Source organism: Physeter macrocephalus, chromosome 8 (genome assembly GCF_002837175.3).
Source record: "Physeter macrocephalus isolate SW-GA chromosome 8, ASM283717v5, whole genome shotgun sequence".
NCBI classification, from domain to species: domain Eukaryota; kingdom Metazoa; phylum Chordata; class Mammalia; order Artiodactyla; family Physeteridae; genus Physeter; species Physeter macrocephalus.
The window spans coordinates 113,102,166-113,120,985 of NC_041221.1; the positions used below are offsets into that span (position 1 = coordinate 113,102,166).

The 18,820-nt window shown below is 42.1% G+C and overlaps 1 protein-coding gene across 6 annotated transcripts; it reads right to left on the reverse strand.

Annotated features, from left to right (window-relative positions):
• Window positions 1-838: 838 nt before the first annotated feature.
• Window positions 839-17,904, reverse strand: TICAM2 (TIR domain containing adaptor molecule 2). Of its 6 annotated transcripts, none has more exons than XM_028493144.2 (4): window positions 12,695-14,041; window positions 11,243-11,411; window positions 10,252-10,326; window positions 839-2,833 (listed from the first exon to the last, which is right to left on the reverse strand). In XM_028493144.2, the coding sequence occupies exons 3-4, from the start codon at window positions 10,278-10,280 to the stop codon at window positions 2,185-2,187; spliced, it is 678 nt and encodes a 225-aa protein (XP_028348945.1). In that variant the 5' UTR covers window positions 10,281-10,326; window positions 11,243-11,411; window positions 12,695-14,041; the 3' UTR covers window positions 839-2,184. The 6 variants fall into 6 exon arrangements, with proteins under 6 accessions (XP_028348945.1, XP_028348943.1, XP_028348942.1 ...); XM_028493142.2 differs by having other exon boundaries at window positions 10,483-11,411; XM_028493141.2 differs by having other exon boundaries at window positions 839-2,947; window positions 10,252-10,576; window positions 12,695-14,040.
• Window positions 17,905-18,820: the final 916 nt, after the last annotated feature.

Here is an 18,820-nt window from a genome sequence, read left to right on the forward strand (position 1 = left end):
TGGGATCCTCCCAGACCGGGTCGCGAACCCGTGTCCCCTGCATCGGCAGGCGGTCTCTCAACCACTGCGCCACCAGGGAAGCCCCAGTACTTAACATTTTTATTCATCATAAAAATAGATATATGTAACTCCAAATCGAGTGAGACACTGTGCCTGGTGCTCTGTGGAGTACAGATTCCTCTTTTCAAAACACTTTTCCACAATCTTCACTGGACCTGGAAATAATCAAGCCTAGTCAAAGGTAAAAAACAAAAACACTTGTTTAAAAAATACCATCCAGCATTAATTGCGCCAACTTTGGCAGGCAGGCAGGGTGGGTGGTTAATATTTTATTTGTATATGAAATTGGAGATACAGGAAGCAGTGTGGCAAAAAAAAAAAAAAAAAGAATGCTTATCATTAGAACTGAAAAAAAAAAGTGAGTAGTATGCTAATATGATAGAAGGGAACTTTAAGTCACCACATAACGAGAAGAATCTCATCTTTGATAAGTACTAGTAGTGGGGGAGGTTTGACTTATTGCAGGATTATGAAACGTGTTGATTCATAACTATGAAGAGGCAGACTAGAAAGCTGTGAGCAGACCCTAGTGTTAGTAGGGGATATGGAGAAGTGGGAATAAAGAGAAAGAAAAATAGGGCAGAATATTTTTGCTCAAGGGTCCCTAGAAAAAATTTTAAAAATTAAAAAAAAAAATCTGAGTAAGCACGTATTGTAATATTTTTCTGTGACTATAAAAATGTAATGGGAAGCATTAGAAATCGATTACACTGTAAACATATACAATATCCTTTCATTGTGAGCATATATATGAAGCCTCCTGCAACTATTATATTATAAAATTCTACCTTTTTTTTTTTTGCTTGTTCCCTTTTCTGGTTCCTAGTTATTCACATTCTGGGAGAGGACAAAGGCCTTTACAGATTCATCAATCCAATCCTTTCTTTTCACAGATAAAGGAGAGTAAATAGCTTGCCCAGGGTCCCATTCATCCTCAGTGAAAGAGACTGGACTAGAACAACCAGGTCTCCTGATCCCCATCTGGTGCTTTTCTCATTACAACATGACCTGATTCACACTCCGCCTTGTCCCTGGTCTGTACCTGATGGTTCTCCCTCAATCTCAGCTGGGGCAGAAGGGCTGTGAAAGACAGGACCGGGTCCTCTTGGGGCCTCTGGTTTGCTATGAGTGTGGGGCACTAGAAGAGGACGCCAGAAAACGCATCTCCCACTTCTATCCCAAGTCTGAAAGTGATCTACCACACACACACACACACACACACACACACACACACACACACACACACACACAGAGTCAGGCTCTGTGATCACCTAGCTGAGAAATATTTCCTTGATAGGGCGCTGTGTGACAGAGGAATTTTTAACAGCTGCCATAGGAGAGGTTATTGATTTTAAAGGAGAACATCTGGCCAAGGATACATACACCTTTCAGAAGCTCCTGGTCACACACAATGACCAACAATGGAGAGCTTCCAGCTCCAGGGGTCATGTCAACACCAGGCATGACAGGAAGTCCCTGACCACAATACCATCAAATGGGCCACTAATCAGTGGTGGGAACTGCCTCCAAATATGCAAATTCCAGCAGAAAGGAAACACATTTGATTGGATTCTTTTAAAGAGCCCTACCATTCTCGCATCTATTTTGGGTTTCATATTTATCAGCACTCAACATTCTAAATGTTCTAGTCTGGTTATCCCTATTTCTGGGTGACAACACCGGGAACGCTTTATTGCAACATTCATGAGAGGTGCCTCGAAAGTGAGGGCGGTTGGATCTCTCGAGGCCATTTTTTTCCCCGGTTCCTTTGAGAACAAATCAAAGTGTTACTGTATTTTTTAAATGTCTATCATATAAGGTTTTGATCAAGTTCAATACGAGGAATATGAATTTAAAATATCCTTTGTTGTAATCATGAACTAGGAAAACTGTGAGAGGAAACAGAGTTCTTGAAACTGACAATTTCAAGTTTATGGAAACACCAAAAAGTATCACAATTCTATAGATGGTCCTGCAGAAATTTTATCTTTCTTGGACTCCGTAAGTTTCTGTAAGAGTGAGGTTCTCTTTCATCTAAACTATTCCCAGAAATGTGCTTTCTCAAGTGGAGATAAATCATTTGTTTTACAAAACAAGAGCCTGCTGTGTGTTGTGTGTTCCATCTCAGGCAATAAATTGCCTTTGTACCGTATGTCTGGTCTCTTTCCATATAGCTTGCTGTATCCTATATACAGAATCCTGAAAAATCCTTTCCACTTGTGTAGGAAAGCCACGACTTTCTTCCTCCAGGGCGTTGATGGTTCGCAGAGCAAAGGGAGTCCTTTCTCGGGGCAGGGGGTTGTTCAGGGGCCGCATGGGGATGACGGAGTTGTACTTGTGCCGCCTGTTAACAGAGTTCATGAGGGACGTATAGAACTGGAACTTACACCAGGTATCTCTTAAAAAGTTTTTGGTCAATAATAAGATTGTCCAGGCAGACCCATTGACAGCATCATCCAAATTCTGTAAATGCTGCCTGCCACATGGCATCTCAGCAAAGATTATTCCAGGTTTGATGCCGAAGTCATTTTCCAGCAGATTCTGGACTCGGAGGGCTTCGTCTGTGTCTTCTTCAGCATGCAGTATCACAAATTTGAGGAACACCTCTTCTTCTGCTTCCTCTTCTGGCATCTCCTCCACTCCCTTGGCCCCCTCCTGGTCCCCTGTTGGCATCTCTGCTGTGTTGCTCTGAGCAGCAGCATCCCTCAGGGAGATTTCTTCAGATTTCTTGGAATCTGACTTGTGATGTCTTTGACTCGTATCCACACTGTGGCTTTTACCCCAAGAGAGAGAAAGAGGACAGGGATCCGTTTTAGACTTTCCGATACCCATTATAAAGATCCAAATCAGAATACGAAAGCTTTATTTCTCAGCGTTTCATTTCATTCTAAAAGGAGAAATAACAAAGCAGAAGAATACCGTAAACTTAATCAAAACATTAAAAATGGAAAATTTCATTCACCCTGAAAACCTCAAAAAGATGATAATATAAAGTTCTCTAAGAAAGAACTGCCAAACAGATCATTGGGAAATGAAATCGCTGGTCTTTTTTGAGCTTCACAAGGGCTACCACAGGTAGTCAAGGGTAAGTTAAACAGAGGGTCCAGTTTAATATAACAGGAGACATTTGGAAATTTTAAATGGTATTATAACCACACTATAAACCTCCAAAGTAAAATAAATCACTTTGGTATTTTAGAGAAAAGGTACCATATCAACTCTACCCATATGGAGTTTAAATCCAACTTCTCCATAACCAAATTACTGTGTAAGCTAGAAACAGGAAAACCTAAAGAAACCGAATATTCCAACATTAAATACAAAATTTATTTTTGTATCAAACACAAATACAAAACAGAATACAAATATCCTAAAGATGGCTAGCAGGCAGCTCTACTGACTCAGAACAAAGAGAAGATCTGAAATGTCAAATGACTTGTTGCCCAGAATTCATGGGTTCAGAGCTTTTTTGTTTGTCTAGGATCAGGCCATGTTGTAGTGGGGCTGGTGGAGAAACTATAATAAGGATTGTGAAAAGTAAGGAATATCTTTTCCAGCTTACCTTGGTAATACTTAAGAAAACATTTATTCACCTAGGGAGAAATTAACATCTTGATTTGGAAGTGAAATCTGGAAACAAAGCCTTGTGATTTTCACCAGTGAAATTAACAAATAATCATTGTAGTCTATACTCGTTCTTTTATTTTAAAAATCCTAAATTCAGAGTGGAAGAATTAGATCAGCTGTGAAAGAAAGGTACTCCATGTGAATCTAATTTAAATAAATCTTCAGATAATGTCAGCAGTGTTGTTAATATAACCCCCAAACAGGCAGTTTCAAGGGGGGTTCTTTTTTATCAAAAGACAGAAAATTTAGAATAGATAATTATAAATTCCATGTTTTCAAACTATGGGCCCATAGGCTATATTCTAAAGCATTTTTATTTATTGTTCATTGGCAAAGACCAGAGTTCAAGAAGAAATCAGAATTTTATTCATTATGACCTAAGTAACATAGCTACATATGCCAAAATATTTCAGGTTTAGAAGAAACCATTCAGCAAAAATGGTGAAAAACTCTTATGGGAAGAAAAAACAAGGAAAAACACAGAGAATTTTTTTCTAATGTATATAAGGAGTGAAAGGGTTTGCTACTGCCTCTGAATAGTGAAGGAATTGCTGGCTATTGCCTGTCATTTATTCTGTCTGTACTTCAGGTTCTGATCCACAGTATATTGCGCCAGCCACCAAGTGGTGGTCTAAGGCATGACAACCCTCCAATGCTATTGATATCCCAATTAATAAACCTAAATGAACTCAGACTCTCTTCACTGGTTAGGATTAAGTGGTGACTTTTTAATTGTAAAATGAAAAAAGTTTTACTATGCAGAATTGCGAAAGAAGGTTCCCCTGAATTTAAAAAAAAAAACTATCCAGAGAAATCTATTCAAGTGTCAATTAAAATGATGTTCACTTATTCGTTGAGATAGGTTTGTTAAACCAACTTAACTTCATTATCTTAATCACTAGCTGCTGCAGATGAGTGCATGTGAAGTAATATAAAAGATTTTCACTAAAAAGTGTTGAAAACTTCTAAGGTAAAATGGTGTGTTGAGTCAGAACACAGAATCTTTTGAGATAAATAAAAATAAACAACAAAAGAATTACATTATGAATTTTTTAAAAGTGACAGATTATCAAGAATATATTGAAAGGCAACTGTGTGCCTACCACACTCCTGGACATTATGGAACATTCTAGAGAAATACAAATCCCAGAATTTAGCGTTGAGTCAGAACACAGAATCTTTTGAGATAAATAAAAATAAACAACAAAAGAATTACATTATGAATAAAAATTACAATTTTACATCTCATTTTTCTTAAACACTGGTCAGCACAAAAAAGCAAAATACTCCAGAAATCTATGATGTGCTGTTCCAACTTCCAAGCACTCCTGCCCACCCCCACCCGAAGCAGACCAGCGAGAAGAAAATTCGTGACAATGTCTGAAAACTTCACCATATCCTTCTAATTTGGAGAGGAGAGTAAGGAGTTAGCCAAGGGGAAAAGATGTGGGAAGTTTTGCGCTGGAGATCTGCCTTTCCCACCACCACGTGAGTCAGAGGTGGGGAAGTGGTCCAGATTCTTCACAGGGGTTCTCAAGGCTGGAAGGAAGGGGGAGAACCTGACTGTGTTCACCCTGAGCTAATTAACTCCATCAACAAAGAGAACAGAAGGAAGGCAGGGAACGCAGAAAGAAATAGGGGAGGGGAGAAGGCTGGCACAGAGAATCCTGCGAAGCCTCTTCAATGTCCTCCTCCTCCATCAGGGACAGTGCATCAGGGTTAAAACACTGAGATTAGCTACATGTAAAAGTATGAAATTAGAACACTCCCTAACACCACACACAAAAATAAACTCAAAATGGGTTAAAGACCTAAATGTAAGGCCAGACACTATCAAACTCTTAGAGGAAAACATAGGCAGAACACTCTATGACATAAATCACAGCAAGATCCTTTTTGACCCATCTCCTAGAGAAATGGAAATAAAAACAAAAAAAAACAAATGGGACCTAATGAAACTTAAAAGCTTTTGCACAGCAAAGGAAACCATAAACAAGACCAAAAGACAACCCTCAGAATGGGAGAAAATATTTGCAAACGAAGCAACTGACAAAGGACTAATATCCAAAATTTATAAGCAACTCTTGCAGCTCAATAACAAAAAAACAAACAACCCAATCCAAAAATGGGCAGAAGAACTAAATAGACATTTCTCCAAAGAAGATATACAGATCGCCAACAAACACATGAAAGAATGCTCAACATCATTAATCATTAGAGAAATGCAAATCAAAACGACAATGAGATATCATCTCACACCGGTCAGATTGGCCATCATCAAAAACTCTAGAAACAATAAATGCTGGAGAGGGTGTGGAGAAAAGGGAACCCTCTTGCACTGCTGGTGGGAATAATGTAAATTGATACAGCCACTATGGAGAACAGTATGGAGTATTTTGATGCAAAATATTTTGTTGAATATTAGATATAAACAGTTGTTCTTAAAGCCAGTAGGCAGAAACCATTGACAATGTATTTCAGGAACCATTAACTTGTATTTTCTGGTTATCTCCTTTAATTAACTATATTATAGTTTCTTAAGGGAACAGAGGACCTTACTACTAATCAATTAATTGGACACTACATTATACTTCTTGTTATGTTCATGAGTACTTAAGATATTCTTATTTATAGAATATTGAACTTTCTTATATCTAAATTTAAAAACCTGACCCCATATATGCACTACCAAATGTAAATTAGATAGCTAGTGGGAAGCTGCCGCATAGCACAGGGAGATCACCTCTGTGCTTTGTGACCATGAGAGGGGTGGGATAGGGAGGGTGGGAGGGAGGGAGACGCAAGAGGGAAGAGATATGGGAACATATGTATATGTATAACTGATTCACTTTGTTGTAAAGGAGAAACTAACACACTATTGTAAAACAGTTATACTGCAATAAAGATGTTAAAAACAAAAAAAAAAACAAACAAAAAAAACACTGAGATTCCAGCTCCTTCCCCTCAGCTAAGCGGGTGGAGAGTGAAGGTGGCTGCAGGGGAGAGGCACACAGGATCACTGTTCACAGCAATAAAAACGTGTGTGTGTGTGTGTGTGTGTGTGTGTGTGTGTGTGTACATTTTTTTATTTACTTTTTTAGAAGGGTAAACTTTGAAAATATTTATATTGAAAAGTTCCACTCCCATCCTTGTCTTCCCCATCCATCCTGTTGCCCCCATGGCCTCTTACTGGTGACCGCTTTTATTAGTTTTTCCTATATCCTTCCAATATTTCCTCATGAATATATATATTTTTTCTTTCCTTTTTTTAAAAAAAGTATTACTGTATATATACACATACACTGCCAAACAGCAGTAGGTAGGTAGGTAGATAGACAGATAGATAGTAGATGGCTTTTTCCCTTAGTAATATAACTTCAGAGCCTTCCATATCAGCACATGGAGAACCTCCTCTTATTTACATAATCTCCTAGCATGTGAATGTACCATAACTGTCCCGTTCTTCAATATGTGATTTGTTTCCAGTCTACTACTATCATGAACAATGCGGCAATGAATAACTTTGTACAAAGGTCATTTATGTGCAAGGTCATCTGCAGAATAATTGCCCCAAACAGGATTTCTGTATCAAAGGACAAATGCATTTGTCATAGTGATAGATTTGGCCAAATCGCTCTCTGTAAGATTGAACCTTTTTTGGTTTTGTTTTGCTTTTCACTTGATGTAATGACACCTCCACCTCCATCCCTTGCCCCAGAAAAGATCTAAGACCAAAACTACCAATTACTATTGACCACAGCCCAACTGAGCTAATCACATCCCTTCAGGGCAACAGAAACGTGGAAAGATACAACCCATCAGAATGGAGCCCTTAAACCGAAGTTCTGAAGGGAAGATCAACAGGTCCAGGATAAGAAGGAAAGAGAGTCCAGAATGTATTCACTTTATATCTAGGCAAACGAAGGTGCCAAAGGAATCGCCCCACATTCAACAGGAGTAAGACGAAAAGAACAGCATGGCATACATGCACACTGGGCAAGTGTGCACAGATGTTACAGGAAATAAGAAAGAAGATAAAGAAGAATCAGAGCATGCAGGAGACAAATAAAAAATTCCATTCTCATTAAGACTATGTGCTCTGGAATCAGACTGCCTGAATGTAAATCCCAGCCCTACTATAAAAAAAAAACTGCAAGACTGTACAAATTACTGTATGTATATCTCTGTGCTTTGATTTCATCATGTGTAAAATGGTGATAATTATAATACCTACCTTTAAGGTTTTTACAAAGATCAAATGGCTTAGAAGAGTGCTCCGTAAATGTTAGCAGTTAATATTGTTATTAAATACATAACGAAGCTAAAGAAAACTTTACGGTTTTACTTTAGTAGCAACAAGAGAAGGCAGAACTAAGCTGTGTGCCTACAGGGGGGTGAGTGGATGTGGCAGAGGACACCTGCAGAAGTTCCCTTTGACTGTTTCATTGTTCTCAGTAAAAGAGAAAACAAAACCCCTTCCTTAGGACTGCCCCAAACCTCAATCTCATTTTGTAGTATAAATGATACAGGCTGGAGCCTATTGGGGTGAGATTACCATGTCCCCAAGGTTATTATTCTTCCTCAGCCCTACCCAATGCTGATTAGTGTCTGTGTGTACTCTTGCTCCCAGCAGAAGACTTCTGTGGCTGGAGGAGAGTCAGGGCAGCACCCGTTGGGTCCTATCCCAGGACAGCCCCTCTCCATGCAGAAATTTCTCAGAAGGTACCTCAGGGTGGTTACAGCCATCAGCCCTCTCTCCCCTGTCCCAAACTAAAAACTGAAACTTCAGTGTGAATATCTCTTTCATACAAAGTTTACTTCCCTCACCAAGAACTTTGTGAGAGTCAACTGTATGTGTCAACTGGGCTAGGCTACGGTGCCCAGTTGTTTGGCCAAACACCAGTCCAGACGTCACTCTGAAGGTATTTTTTAGGTGAGACTGACACTTAAAGCAGTAGACTTTAACTGTAAAAATAATGAATCACTATGCTGTATACCTGAAACTAATATAATATTGTATTAATCAACTATATTTCTATTTTTTTAAATAAATAAAGCAGTAGACTTTGAGTAAAGATTACCCTCCACAGTGTGGGTGGAACTTCCTCAATAAGTGAAGGCCAGAGCAATACTGAGGTTCCTCAAAGAAGAAGGAATTCTGCCTTGGGATGGCAACATAGAAATTCCACCTGAGTTTCCAGCCTTCAGACTCAAGACTGCAAAGTCATCTCCTGTCTGTTTCTAGCCCTGCAGATTTGGGACCTGCCAGCCCCGCCAGTCACATGAGCCAATTCCTTAAAATGAATCTCCCACCCTCCCTCCCTCTCTATAAAACCTATTGGTCCTGTATCTCTGAAAAACCCAAATACAACGCTCCTTAAAAGTTTGTTGCCCTAGAATTAAGAGTCACTGTTTCCATTAAAAAAATTTTTTTGACCACTTGGGAAGAGAGGCTCCCAAAAAGCAGTAAGTAAAACAATGATCAGTAATAATTTGATAATAAAATACATATGCATAAACCATTTTCAACCTGTCCATGTGTTTACCACAGAAAAAGCTTATGCGTTTAAATCACTGCCTCTGAAATTTAACACATTTAACAAACATTTAGGCATCTAGTACTTGGATCCTTTAGCCCTGGAGAACTTTTTAGTTGTCTTTCCTATCTGAATAGCACCATCTTGTGGGAAATACATACAAAATTAATAGTTTCTTCCCTTAATTCAATTAATAAATAGGTTTTGTCATTATTAATAAGGGTTGTTGAAAACTTACTCTGCACCAAGACCTGCTGGGTTTTAGGGATGTGGACCCAGGATAAGCAGATGATTAGGACTCATTGCACTGGTGCTTCATTCAAATAACAGGTGCTACCAGAGCACTCAGGATGGACACACAGTGGGGAGCACTGCATCAGTAAGGCCGAGAGGCGGATGGTTTCCAGGCCGTGGGAGTAGCATTTGCAAAAAAAAACAATGAAGCACCAGAGGGCACAGTGTATTAGGATCATTTTGCACCAGGTGTTTAGATGGCTCAAGTCCAAATATGCAGGGGTGTGAGGGGAGAGGATAGTGGTGAGAGATAAGGATGGAGAGATAAACAGGATTAGAGCGAGTAAGGAACCTAGTTTACTTGGTTCAGGACTTTGAACCTGATCGTGTTGGCAGACAGAGAGCCCCTGATAAGTATTAAGCAGGGGAGTGACACGATCTGACTTGTTTTAGACAAGAGTAAGGAGACTAGGCTTAAGGACTGTAAGGCCCTGGACGGGGAGAACAATCAGTTGAGAGGCTGTTACAGTAACCTAGATGAGAAAGCAGAGCCCTGAACTAAGGAAGTTATGGTGGAGATGAAGATATGTAGGAGGTGCCAGGGGTTGGGACGGTGACGGAGAAAGAAGGATCAAGTATGCTTCCCAAGTCTATGCCTTGTTACATTCGCTGAGTTGTTTGCTGAGACAAGCAGGGTGGGGGTTGGATGTAGTTGACCAGTTAATCCAGTTTGGGACACAGGGAGCTTAGGGTGCCTGTGACCTGGAAGAGGAGCTGTCCAATAGGTACTTACACATGTAGGTCCGAGGCTGAGGAGAGCATCTTGATGGGAGATAAAAGCTTGAGACTAGCTCAAATCTGTGAGTAACTGAAAACAAGTAGAAAGAAAAGAGAAGAGAGCTGAAGACAGAATCAATGCCTGAGGGGCACCTGGAGGAGGGGGGCCCATAAAAGAGAGGGAGGAGTGGCACCCGGGCAGCAGGAAAATCAGGCACAGAATCCGGAAGCCAAGGCAGGAGAGTACCTCGAGCAGTGGTCAGCGTCCAAGGCATTGAGCCCCTTGAGGTTCACTGGAGCAGTTACAGGGGATGGTGGGAGTCACCAGTATGCTCAAGAGTCTAGAGGATGAGGGGGCGGGGGAGGGGAAAGCTTAGCTAAGAAGGAAAGAAGCCAACAGCTACAAACAACACAGGGTGGGGAGAGGATTCCATGAAGAGAGGAGAAACTCAGAATGTTTGGAAACGGAGGGAACTGGCTAGTAGAGAGAAAGGGTGGAAAGTATGGATGGGAGCTTCTTAGAGCTGAGCTGTTCTCCTCTTGGTCATTGGGCCGCTCTCTCTCCTACCCCCCCTTTCCCTGGGAGAGGAGAGAGGCCACCTAACTCCTGAGGGCGCTAGGTCCCGGGGTAATGTCTGTGATGAATACTGCAGATGATGTGGTGACCTACAGGACTTTGGGTTTTAGTTTCTTGGGAGAAGGTGAGTGCACTTTGCTTTTTTTTTTTTATCAGCAATGGCTGCATTATATTGTAAGAGAGCACATTTCTTGCTATCATCGTCTGGAGGTTTAGGTATGGAAAGAAGGGAAGGTATGGATGTCAAGTAGCCAAAGGGGCGTTCTGTAACAGATACTGCAGATTTGCTCATGCAAAACTTATTCCAACTTCCTTTTAGTGAACCTTCCTGTACTTCCCGTACCACAAGTACTAAAAGCTCTATTTCCTAGACTTCCTTGAAGCTAGGGTTCTGGATGTAATTTAAGTTCTGCCAATCAGATGTACTTACTAGTGTGAGTTAAATATGAAGGGAGGCAGAGCATGAGGCAGTGACTTTGCTGGTTAAGACTCTAGCAGAGTTGGTGTGATTCAGAGCTGGCAGCTTGCTGATCTGGCAGGAGGTTTCACAAAATCTCCAGCTCCGGACTTCCCTGGTGGCACAGTGGTTAAGAATCCGCCTGCCAATGCAGGGGGCACGGGTTCGAGCCCTGGTCCGGGAAGATCCCACATGCCGCGGAGCAACTGAGCCCGTGCGCCACAACTACTGAGCCTGCACTCTAGAGCCCGCGCACCACAACTACTGAGCCCCCGTGCCACAACTACTGAAGCCTGTGCGCCTAGAGCCCGTGCTCCTTAACAGGAGAAGCCACCGCAATAAGAAGCCCGCGCGCCACAACGAAGAGTAGCCCCCGCTTGCCGCAACTAGAGAAAGCCCAAACACAGCAACAAAGACCCAACGCAGCCAAAAATAAATAAATAAATAAATAAATTTTAAAAAAGCTCCAGTGCCACTAGACCAGTTCGGTAGGTGGTGGTCTGAGGTATTCCTAGAAACTCAATCTGGACTCTAGCTCTTCAACTTACCCAGTGATACTGTACATTTTGTAATATCCTCTAATGCACACTTTTCTGCTTAAACTAGCTATAGTAGACTCTTGTTCTCTGCAACAAAACTATGATTGATACAACATCCAAATCCAGGCCAGGGAACTACAGCAGGTCAGCAGCAAAACATGGTCTGCCACCTGTTTTTATAAGTAAAATTTTACTGGAAGACAGCCATGCCTATTCATTTCTGTATTGCCTATGGCAAATTTCATGCTACAGAGGCGGAGTTGAATAGTTCCAACAGGAGCTGTGTGGCCTGTATCGCCCATAGTATTTATTGTCAGGACCCAACAGAATAGACCTGAGCCAGCCAGACAAGGAACATGTAGACTTTTCTTTCAGAGTTCTTCACACTGGAAATATTTTATTAAAATAAAATCCCAACTAGGGTGATCAATATCTTCAGGAATAGGATGGGTAGAATTTGAATCCACCTGTTCTCTACTGAAATAACATTATTGATTGTCAGCTGTCATTTATTTATTTTCTTCTTTTGAGACTTGCACAGAATCCATAAGGATAGCAAAGGCCCAGTATAAAGGAAAGGATTAATTATCAAATATTACCCATTGATACTTACAGTCTAACTAAGCTAGTGCCTATATTTTTCATTTTAGGTACCAAAGCTTGCATTAGAAATGTTAGGGATCTGTAGGAGTCTAAAACCCTGTATCTTCCCTTCATGGCTCTAGTCACACTACAATTAATTACATGTTTGAGTATCTGCTTAGTTTCTCATCTTTCCCATTAGACTGTAAACTCTATCAGAATAACACCAAATCTGTCTTGCTTGTCACTGTATCTCCAGAGTCTTGCACATAGTCAGCATTCAACAATACCTTCTGGGGCTTACCTGGTGGCGCAGTGCTTTAGAGTCCACCTGCCGATGCAGGGGACACAGGTTCGTGCCCCAGTCTGGGAAGATCCCACATGCCGCGGAGCGGCTGGGCCCGTGAGCCATGGCCGCTGGGCCTGCGCGTCCGGAGCCTGTGCTCCGCAACGGGAGAGGCCACAGCAGTGAGAGGCCCGCGTACCGCACAAAACAAAAAACAAAAAAACAATACCTTCTGAATGAATGAATGAATTAGACAATTCCAAATATAAGACCTAACACAGTTTTTCAAGTTGAGAGATAGCTGAACAGATAGCTCTTTATCATCCCTAGCATATAAATTACTGACTCAATCAGAATAGGGACCAGCATATCCAAATGTATGGATTTTTTAATGAACAATTATGTTACATTTTTAAAAACAGTGTAAACATAAATATGGTACATTCATTTCAAGATACAGCTCAAGGGTCATATTTGGCACAATGCTTTTCCTTTGATCTCCAGGTTGAGTTAAGTACTCCTCCTCCGGCTGCCCATAATATCCTGCTCATATTTCTTATAATATGTATCGCACAGCACTTTTAACTTGTCTTCCTTGATGGCCTGGGAGGTAGCTTCCACCTCATTTTCCCAGACTTCTCCCCCATGGAAAATAGCGCCATCATCTGCCCAGTTACAACAGCCAGAAACCTCAGGCATCGCTGACACTTTCCCCTTCCATTCCTACACTTTCACTTCCACGCTGTCAGCAAGCCAACCTGTAAAACACATCTCAAAATGTTCCACTTCCCTCCCCACTGCATTTTCACTCTAGATCAACATCTCTCCCCTAGTCTGCTACACTGCTCCTTCCTAATCGGTCTCCTACAGACACTCTTGGTCAGTCGAATTCATTCTCCACTCAGCAGCCACAACGATCTTTTTAAGTACATACAACTGATCAAATTACTACCATTTACACCCCTGCAATGGGTTCCTACTGCTCTTAGAATCAAAATTTCTTAATATGGCAAAAGGATGCCCTGCATGATCCAGCTCCATCAGCTCCAAGCTTATCTCGTGCTTTTCTTCCCTCTGCTCCCCCAGTTCCCTACATGTGTGTCTTTTTTTGTTTCTCAAACTTGCTCAGCTTTCTCCTGTTACAGGATCTATGGAAACATTGCATTGCAATTCTGAAGTATGAGTTACATGACTATATTTTCTTATTAGAGAACCTGTACATAGTATCATAGGCTAGCCAACATTCTATTGGAGGTACACAATCAAAATGTTCAAAAAGTAGGGAATGGCAACATAAACTATGTCATATTATTCATGTGATTGAACCCTATTAAATCATCAAAATGTTTACGAATGTTATGAATTATTTTCACGACATGAGAAAATGCTTCCATAATAATAAGTGGAAAAAATAGACTATAAAATAAAATATACTGTAAAACTTTGTAAAAACAAACTATAGAGAAAATAGATTGGAATGAAGTATACCAAAAAGTTAACATTGGTTAGCTGTGTATGGTAGATGTGTGAATGTACATGTATCTATATCTATACACCCTTTTTCTACAATGATAATGTAATCTGGAAAAAAAAAAAGATTCTTTAGTAAATACATTATTCTCTAGATTTTGTGTTTTTAAACAGAGGTCACATTCACTTAATGCCTCAAATAGTATATACCTTATATGCCATATCTGCACATTTTGGATGGGTTGAGCTCACCTCCAGGTTTAACTGTTTGATCTCCTGTTTTTGCTTTTGTTTTTAATCTATATGCAAATTTTCCAATAGTCTGGATTTGCTAACACTAAACCCAACAGGGGTCCTCCAATATCTCACTTAATTACACATACTAGAAGGCAGAATATTCATCTCCACAGTACCTAAAACAGGTCCTTGAGCAAGTAAATGTTTAATTAATTTTTTAAAAATTGCTTCTATCAGGTAGAAAAACAAAAATACACAAACTAGTCTTCCCCTGGGCACCGTCTTTTTCACCTGTGGAGCCTGTCTCTTTTCTCAGCTGCTAGGAAGGTCCAGGTCGATGAGTGCTATCTAATCAACATACAGAAGCTTGGGGCAGGAGATATGATCATGATTTCACTCATGGCTTTCCTTTAACCCTCTTACTCTTTGCTCCATATTCCAAATTCCTTTATTTTAAAATTTTTATTTAATCTTCTATTGTACATGTTTATTCAAGCATCTAAAACCCCAACTCTGAAATGACAAAAAAAATTTTTTTCTGTTCTTTGAAAAGACAGGAAGGTACTGGGTTGGCCAAAAAGTTCATTCAGGTTTTTCTGTAAACTTTTTGGCCAGCCTAATAGTACCTATTCTACTGGTAACATCACAGAACTAGTTCCTTGGGATTAAAATGAGAAATAAACATTATGTAAATTAAACGGTCTTTTATTCCCCAACAGCTTTTCATGAAGATGAAAATATTGTTTTTCATTTCCATTCCCACATATTTTAAAAAAGAACTGAATCTTGCTATGAATCTTGTTATTCTGACACTGGCTCAGTCACTACACAACTTAAAGACGTGTATAATATTCCCTGAACAAGTGCCTTCATTTTTCTTCTTCCCATTAAAACTACCTGTTACTGGTACCACTCAACAACGCTCTGAATCAGAGACTACTGCTTCCCACTGAAGCAAAGGAATTGAAAAAAAATATTGCATATTCCTTCCAGTAAACAGAGTATTTTCCTTTCATTTTCTATATTTAAGAATGAGAACTAGCCTTAAAGGGCAAACCTTCTCCAAACCAGGAACAACATTTTATAAAAACACAGACCGTAAGGGAAAACTTGTACATCTTATCAAAGTGAGACTCGAGAAAGCTGCTGTGCACTTTCAATATTAGAGAGTCCTAGCAACCAATAAGGATTTAACGGTGCCATAAGCTTCCTGGAATATTAGAGAACAGGGTTCAGTATCTAACAGCCACCAACCCAGAGGATCAGTGACAAGATGTTACCAGGACTAAGGCAGTAACCCGAGACAGCGTGCGAACAGGGGAGTGAGGAAAGTGAAGGTGTACAGCTTGTGATGGCCTGCTGCAGGCAAGGAGAACAGCAGCAAGATCAGAGCCACTCCAGCTGAGAGGGCGAGGCCGGGGGCCGGTGGGAAGCAGAAGATAAGACCAGGGAAGCAGTCCAGGGTGGGATGATACAGGGCTTTGAGCCATGGTAAGAATTTGGTTTTTATGACTCTGATGAGAAGCCATCAGTTTGAAGGGAAGTGAAAGTTATTAGATATATTTTTAAAAACACTGCTGTTTGGAGAAACACTATAGAGAAGCAAGGGTAGAAGCTGGAAGACCAAATCAGAGTCTTCACAGTCGTCCAGTAAAAGAGAATTGTGGTTTGTGTTAGAGAGGGCACATAATATGTGGTCGAACTTGAGCTATCTTTTCAAGGCAGAGTCAACAGAGTTTGCTGGATGCTTGGATGTGGCGTCAGAGCTGAAAAGAGGAGTCGATGATGATCCCTAGAGTTTCAGCCTCACTGAATGGCAGTAACATTTCCTGTGATAAGGAAGGTAAGTGAAGGGCAAACAGACGAGGACTGGGTGGGTGTGTATCAGTAATTCTGTTTGGACATACTACATTTAAATGCTGATCAGACTTCCTAGTGGAGATGTTGAGCAAATAGCTAGACACATGCGTCTAGAGCTCAGGACAGAAGTAAAACTAGAAAGAGAAATTTGGAAGTCACCAGCTTATAGATGTTATTTATAGTCATGAAATATGGCTTGGGATAGAAATTGCCTTGGGAGAAAGTTATGGCTCAAAAGAGAATATGGCCAAGAGCCAAGCACTGTGGCAGTCTAACAGTGGTTGAGAAAAGAAGGAAAAGCCTGGAGACACAGAAAGAGTGACCAGCGAGGTGAAAGGAAATGCAGAAGGTGGTGGTGACCTGGAAGCCAAATGCAGAAAAAATATCAAGGAGGAGGGAGCGAACAACTGTGTCATAGGAGGTGGAAATGTACACAGACACTGGATTTCACAAGTGACATGGGGGTGATGGAGACAAAAAGCCTGAGATGAGAGTGTGGAGGAGGAAACAGGAGGAGCAGAAATAAAGGCTTGGAGGCAAGTCTTTCAAAGAGATTTTTCTCGTTCTCTTTCTTTTCTTTCTTTCTTTCGTCTTTTTAAGTAAAAGGGAGCAAAGAAATGGGTGGGACCTAGGAGGAGACGTTTGGTCTAGCAGGGATTATTTAAAGGCAAGTTATTTATCAGCAGGTATTTGTTAAACGAATAAATTTTAAAATACCACAGGGGCCTTCCCTGGTGGTGCAGTGGTTGAGAATCCGCCCGCCGATGCAGCGGACACGGGTTCGTGCCCCGGTCCGAGAGGATCCCACATGCCGCGGAGCGGCTGGGCCCGTGAGCCATGGCCGCTGAGCCTGCGCATCCGGAGCCTGTGCTCCGCAACGGGAGAGGCCACAACAGTGAGAGGCCCGCGTACCACAAAAAAAAAAAAATAAATAAATAAATAAATAAAAATACCACAGGGAGCCAATTATTCAACAGATGAGGTGCAAAACATCCAACATACAGCTGGACATCTGAGTAACATTTACTTTGTTTCAGGAGAATGTACAGCATTATTCTATATATGCCCATCTACTTTCTGATTTCAGTGAGATATAAAATGGAGTTGCTTATCTCTACTTATAACCAACGCACTATTTAAGATTATTTTTAAGGACTTTTTAAACCAAAGTTTACTGCCATGAAAAACTGGAGAAGTCCTAACTAACAAAATTCTGAAAACGAGCTCACAGCTGCCAGACCAAATTGTTTTTATCCAAATTAGCTTTGGGACAAGATCCCACATCAGCAAACCAAAACCAAACTTTCAGCACTGGCTCAAGTGTGCCTGGCGGAGGCTCCCACAGAACCTTTAAGCCCTCTTAGACGCTGGACTCTTTGCTTAGGGTTCCGAGGTTTCTTTAAAAGATAGGTTTCCTAGTCAAAATGAAACTTATACAAGGCAGGCAGAGAGTTGACGGGAGTGCTCCCTTCAGAGCGAGGCAACTCTGCTGGAAGGACTGCCGGCTCGCCCACCCCCGCCCCCGCCCGGCCCCCGCCCGGCCCCCGCCCGGCCCCCAGCCCAACCGCCCGGGCGCCCGCTACTTGCCGGGGAGGCGGGCGGCGCTGCAGCTCCGCCACGGCTCCTTCCTCCTCGCCCGCCGAGCACTGCGCGACTTCCCGTGGGCGTCGGGAAGGAGAGGCGGCCGGTCCACTGCGCGCCGCAGACCCCGCCCCACGCCCGCGGCCCAGCGCCGCGGGAGGCGGGGCGCGCGGAAGTCAGGGAGCCGCCGAGTCCCCTCCCCGCGGGGCCACGCCGCCACTTAACCCTTGCAGGCCGGCCTCGCCGGAGGGAGTCCGGGCTTTACGAGGCTGGAAGTTTCTGGGCCGCGGGAAGGAGAGGCCGGGAGGGCGGAGGAGGGGAACTCGCGCAGGGTAATTGTTCCGGCGCTGCTTTTTGTTTGTTTTCTCTCTCTTTTTTTTTTAATGTCCCTTGAGGCCCGACTTGGAGGCCAGGAAGGAAGGGGACTCAGCTGTCTGTTCCTAACGCGTGAGTGCGGGCATGGGAGCTGCATTCACTGCCTCCGCGCCTACCTAGCGAGCCCAGCATTGAGCCTGCAGCGGAGCCAGGGGCTCCCAACAGAATCCCCTAGACTCTAAAGGAAGGAAACAGCCAGTCTCACCCAAACAAACCCTCTAAGACCCTTCCCGAGGTACAGCGACTCTCCGGGCCCTCCAAGTTGGTCCCTTGGCTCTTCCTTTCTCTTTGGGGTTCTCTCACTGGCTACTGCTGCAGTCAACCACATCCCTGGTTGGGGCGGGGGAGGGGGGGGGTTGGCGTATCAGTACCTCCCCACTCTCAACACCAACCAAAAGCCACCTTGAGAAAGATTCCTTTCTCAGATTCTTTTTCACAGCCGAAATAGACTGGAACTCCGCTAAATATTTAGGGAGAACAGAAAAGCAACCAAGTAATTATAAGAAGGATGAAATGCCTGATAAAGCCAAATATGTTATCCTACCATATCTATCTCAGGCTCCCAATCCCAGCCATTTCCAAAGAACCCAGTTCAGAAACCACATACCCCCCCCAACACCC

What these genes read in the sequence shown, in the direction of transcription:
- TICAM2 (XM_024124181.3), bottom strand. Translation starts at nt 2,892, where the DNA reads ATGGGTATCGGAAAGTCTAAAACGGATCCCTGTCCTCTTTCTCTCTCT.